This window comes from Cryptomeria japonica, chromosome 10, assembly GCF_030272615.1.
Source record: "Cryptomeria japonica chromosome 10, Sugi_1.0, whole genome shotgun sequence".
NCBI lineage: Eukaryota > Viridiplantae > Streptophyta > Pinopsida > Cupressales > Cupressaceae > Cryptomeria > Cryptomeria japonica.
Window position 1 is genome coordinate 266,466,739 of NC_081414.1, and position 6,000 is coordinate 266,472,738.

General features: G+C 36.4%; 1 protein-coding gene across 2 annotated transcripts in view; it reads right to left on the reverse strand.

Annotated features, from left to right (window-relative positions):
- The window catches only part of LOC131039127 (CDPK-related kinase 5-like), a 45,302-nt gene extending 39,764 nt beyond the window's left edge, over positions 1–5,538 (reverse strand). The window contains exons 1-2 of one of the 2 annotated variants that reach the window (XM_059212037.1): positions 4,278–5,538; positions 1,363–1,493 (exon numbers count right to left, since the gene is read on the reverse strand). In XM_059212037.1, the coding sequence (XP_059068020.1) occupies positions 1,363–1,493; positions 4,278–4,814 (668 nt within the window). In that variant the 5' untranslated portion in view covers positions 4,815–5,538. The remainder of the gene's footprint in view (positions 1–1,362; positions 1,494–4,277) is intronic. The other variant, XM_059212036.1, reaches the window with a different exon arrangement.
- Between the last annotated feature and the right edge of the window lie 462 nt (positions 5,539–6,000).

Below are 6,000 nucleotides of genomic sequence, written 5' to 3' on the forward strand. Positions count from 1 at the left end.
GTATCAAGATACACAATACCTTCCAGTATCTAATTTCAGATAGCAATTGGTCAAAATTTGACACCTTCAGCACCATTGCCTCCCCTTGATGCATAAGGAAAACTGATATGAGTACCAAAGAACATCCTGACCACTAGAGAACACAAATTAAGTAACAGTGTTCTGACAAAATAATTGGTGCGGTGGAAGAACCTTCCTACAATCATGCTTCATATGAGGGAACTGATATACTTCAGCATGCTTCCTTTTTTTTCTTGATTGGAGGCCAATAAATTGAGGAATTGTAGACTTGCAATAAGCCCTGTGTGTTTGGGTAATAAAATAGAAAAATAAATAAACAAAATAATTAAGATTCTATCCTGGGATAGAAATAGGTAGTTTTCGAAAGAAATTAGTGAGCACGAAAATAATTCTACTTCAGAAAAAAGGGACTTGAGTGCAAGCTAATTTTAGGAGTCTAGTTGGAAACTTAATTAAAGTAATAAATAATTAACATGCAGTTAGAATTTAGTTATGCATATTAACTGACGGTGACTGAATAATTAGGTAAGATGACTGCAAGCAGGCTCCTCTTCTCTTCTGAGCCCTTTTTTTATAAAGGTTTGAGAATAATCATTTCAGGTGGTTGGAAAATCAGATATTCCGAATGTTGTAGCAATTTGTCCTAAAGATTGATTGTTGTCACCAGAGGAGAGTAGCTAACCTCAAAGGTTGGATTATTCCAGTATGTCTAGAACGGATTTATTCCTTTCAAATTTCTCCCAAAGTGATAATGATCCAGATGAATAATAATTTTCTTGAAGTGCATGTATTGTCGTAATTTGTCTATTTTAGTTTTTAAATGGTGGAAAGGATTATTACACCAATACTTCTAGATAGGTTACCTGCTCCAATAATTCCTTCATTTGTCTTGTCATAATTATAGCAGGGCAAGGAAAGATTACTCTTACAAAACAATCATTGTCATCAAGCTCCGAGCCACATATTCCAACAACAATAGACAATATATATTTGCATCCATTAACCACAAGGCTTACACAGCTTTAAAATTGAAATTTCTTTTGCTTGGAAGAATTCTAGTTAATTTCTTTCACACCAATTTGTGTTTCACTTATCATGCCCAGGATTGAACACCCAATCACTTCTCTCTCTGTTCAAAGACCAGTATATCTATCAACTGGAATCAGTGACAAACTTTTTTCTTACTCAGACGCCTTCAAAACAACAATGCATGAAAAACATATGAAGAATTGTGATCACAATAGTTAAAAAATAAGGAATTATCTTCATTATACAAAGATATTCTAAAACGCGAGTAAAACTAAAAAGATGTGGTATAAGAGGTAATGGCGTATAACTTACTCCATTGCTATGTACACATTTGCGCTGTCTTCATATGCATCATAAAACTTCACCAAGTTGCTATGTCCTGTTAATGCTCTTAGAATTTTCACCTCCCTTCTAACATCCTCAATGGCAATAGCTGTAGTCATCTGTCAATCAAAAGTTTCCAAGTAGGTAAGAGAAATGTTTGTTTTTTGTATTTGTCTGAAATATTTATAAAAGCCTTCTAATTAGATATTCAAACATGAAGTTTGAACACTCCTGTAGTTGCTAGAAACCTAAAAGAACAGAAAGCAACGACTAGAATGTGATTAGTTTCACAAATGCTCATGAATTTAGTATGAGCAAATGTGGTTGAAAATATATTGTAATTGAACCAAAAAAAGACTAAGAGTAATACCATGGAAAAAGAGTATTATATGAGAATTATGGTTGAAGTGGATGTTCATTAGCATGTGTTGAATTGAAAGCTTATCTACAATGTATATTATAAACAAAATTATGCCATTCTGCTATCATAAAGAGATGCATTTTACAAAATCATATTGATGAGGCTAGATCATTCTCTTGGGATATAACAATGTCGAGATGACACAATTGACCACAACCATTGACCTAAGATAATGCATCAGACTCAAACCCACTGACGTTTTTGACCAATCAATATGTAAAAATAAATTCTAGAAAAATTGATTCAGAAGCATTAACTGAGTGTGCATAGTCTTCCTTTAACCTAAACTAACAAGATTTCAACACATCAGAAACAAAATCTTGGACATTTCTCTATCAGCTCTTTGATTCAGCATCCTCCATTACAGCCTACTATCCTAATGATTATGTCACTGTGATCAGTAAATTACTGCCCACTACAGTCCCCAGGAAACTCTGCTTGATGGATATGGATTTCATCCCCAAACATGTACCCACATCTCATGGTGATTATATTGCAAAGTAATATAGCCCATACCCATGTCTCCAGAAGGGGTTAAAAACTGAACCTGACAATCTTTGGAAACCATAACAATGTGGACTCCAAAACTGAACCTACCAATCTTCAGAGACAATCCCCCAGCACAGGACCATGAGCCTACCGAAAAGAGGGAGAAGAAATTCCCTACAGTGTTTCATGAGGACACGTTCCCAGGAGTCCAGGTGACTTCCCCAAGACTTGAAGGAGGCTTCCTTTTCTTGAAGATTGAATGACCTGCTTTATTTGTTGCATAAAAATATCTTTTTAAAGAAAAATTTGCTAAAAGCTGCCAATGCACTAAAAGGGGAAGTATTGTCATTGCAAAGTCAGCACATTGTATTTACTTTTTTAAATTTTGGCTGCCTTTAGTTTGTTTAAATCTTAGCTAAAAGACTCATCAGGACTCACCTAGACTTGGCGAGTCCCCTAAGCCAAGCCAGAAATCCATGACCTAAGTACCCAGTGACTAGTCACAGGAAGGAGAAAACCAGGAGGATAATATCTTAAGGAAACTGCACCAGCCTGATTCGCCAATTATACAATATCTGTGTTTCCAAGTGTCTAGGCATGTGTTAAAACACACAAGAAATCAGAAGAAAAAAGAAAATGAGGAAAGCAATTAACAAGTAAATAACTTGAACATAAAAAATTTGAAAATAGTTAACAAGGAAAGACTTGAACATAAACAATTTAAAGGCTAAGCCTAATTTATATGGCTGGAATCTTTGGGAAAACTAACTGAATAAATACAGTTACTCCCAGTTTACGTAAGTTCCCACCAATATTCCAAGGGCTAAAGATGTCAACAAACTCCTTTAAAACTTTTACAGTTCACGATACACAACAATGAAGTTAATCAATAACTTTTTGGCTGCACAAATAAAGAACCTAAAACATAACTAAACAGGAATTAGACCATTTTAGTAAAAGCCATCAGCTTCAATGGATTGTCATTCGTAGAAAGTTCAGAAAACTTTCTGTCTCAAACAAACTTAATTGAAAAGTCATAAAACCAATTTCCACTATTTAAATTGATCCCATGTAATTCCTCTCTCTCTTCTGAACATAACTACTAGAGGTGGAAACACCTAAAAAATAAAGATGACTGAGATGTTGGTCACCAAAAGCTGGGAATCAAAATAATGCAAAAACATTTCTAACCAAGACAGAACAAGAATCAAGTGATGTGATGGTGAGTCCCTGTCAGTTTTCAGCTTGTCAAAAATACTAGAAAAAAATTAGTTAGAACTTATACTATATGCGAAAATGCTGATATAACACAGATACTTAACATGTACACGTATCCTAAAAATACTCGTAATGAAATCAACAAATATTAAGCCATTTCTGTTGAACTAGTAAACGAGAATAGTAAGTTCGTCTACACAATAGCACATGGAAAAGTGACAGGAATAAAATGTTCTGAAGTGGTCAATAATAATAAGTAAACAGAAATAAAAAGAAACCCCAATACAATCACTCAGCAAAATGTGCATAAACACATCGTAGATACACAAAAGCAAAGGGAATACAATGTCTCTGCAAAATATGCAGACGCAGAGTCGTAAATTACTGAATATCAAATTAATATTTCAACAGGAAGACATTTTGAACTAATTTTTCACACAACACAAACTCATCAAAAAAAAATATTTCAAATTCTGAATTAATAGCACGGGTAATTTTAAATCTAAAATGGTACTGAACATTAAAATACATCTGAAAAGGATACGAAACAAGGGAAACAAAGGAACGTAAACCTAGATACTCAGAAAACAACCGATCCACCAATAAGAGAAAACAGGCCATAGGTCGCAAATCTTATAACTCGTTGCAAATTTCTGTATGTATAATAAATGTAAAAGAGAAAAAACATGAAAATGTAAGATAAATTCTCAAAAAGAACCAGATCAACCAATGAGAGAAAACAAAGCATAGAAATGCAACGAATAAGGTCGCTAACCTTAGCCTTGCATATGACCTTGACAGCAACTGACTGGCCTTTGAGCTCTCCTTTCCGGCACTTTGCAAAGCACGTGTGACCAAAATGCCCGCGCCCTACCTCGTAGCCCAGATCATACTTTGTGGGGAAGTTTTTGCTGAATCCAAAGCTCTTATCCAAAACCACCTCACTCTCACTCCCTTCAGGAATTGAAGCCTCGTTAGGCTTCACCGAACCGTGTCTTCTCGCAAGGACAGCCTTAATATGCTTTGCAGGAGACGGCGGAGGGAACGGCCGCTTGAAAAACCGCCGAGGAGTCGAATTCGCCGGAGAATTGAAAAAACTGATGTTACCATTATTTGCAGGGCTAGGGCTATAGAAAGGAAAAGGCGAGGGTTTGCTAATTCCGTCAACTGACGGAGATTCACCAACAAAGGGCTTGGGCTTGCATTCGTTTTTACCAGTGTCATTGTTGCTACTCTCGATAATCCCGTTACTATTTTTATTTTCCTCTTTTTTTGGTAGCTCGTTCGTGGCTTTTCCATGGCAGAGGCCCATGACAGGAGCAAATTGTTCAAAAGAAGAACGAAAAACTAAAGATCCAAAGAACCTTTACTCTTACCAGTCACTGACCAGACTTTCTTAATACTATTTGAATGATATATGGTACCAGAGGAAGTACATGTTGTTGTCTCACAAAATGCCCCCAAAATAACACTTTAAAGCCGCAAACCTCGCAGAAAAAAGCTCTCCCTGCCAATCGAAAATCTAAAAAAAACGCCAAAAAACTTATCTGAAATTCACGCTCTCAGATTTTTCAGCCTTCATATAATCTGTCAAATTGAACAGCGCAAACGCGTCGTCAATCGACAGAAGCTTTTCTAGGCCGGTTCCTGCAAAGAATCCCTGTCCTCCTTTTCCTTCTCCTCTCTCCGCCTGGTACTTTTTGGCCTCGAGTGGAGGTGGCGTTAAACAGTGATCACCTTTCCCAGCTCACGGAACCCTAACCGCCGTCGATCGTTGATGACGAACGGGTCTACTCACGTGTAGTTATTTTCAATGTCCAGCCTGGACGTGCAAACAGTGCAGGCCCATCAAATTTAAGATAAAAACTCATTCGTGGGGAATAACAAATGACTTTTTCTTCCTGGCGAGGAAAGGAACAAATGGTTTAAACGTTTCAGGCGGTTTAGGCTACTTTGACTGTTTAAATGCTTTCAAATTCAGCAGATCAAACAAGAAGAAAAAGAATATGGATCAAGTAAAATCTGTTCCTTGTGATTGGCTCATCTGGGATTGATTTTGCTTTTAGATTGCTTCCAATTTAAGGCGTGCAAAACAATTTCGGTTACCTTGTAAAATCAGAAATTAAGAAACTAATTTCCATTGGGTATTGTCATTATCGGGAATGGGAAAAGTATGAGGTGGCAGATGTACTGTGTACTTTGCAAAAGTATCGGCACTGGCACTTCACTCCACTCTACTCTACTCGCTGGTAAAATCTTCTGAAAATGCTGGTCAAATCTTATTCTTGGTCTCCTGGATTGAGGAATAATGTAGTGAATATAATATTGATTAGCTCCCTCGTTATTCGGGTATTATGTACTTGTTAACAGTGCGTCGTGTTGCTGTGCAGCTTATCCGAGGAATCAGGATGTACCAACCATGCTTTTTTTAAATTTGAAATGACCCAAATAATCTTATTTTAAATCTAATTTAATATTCCCATCAATGCTAGATACAA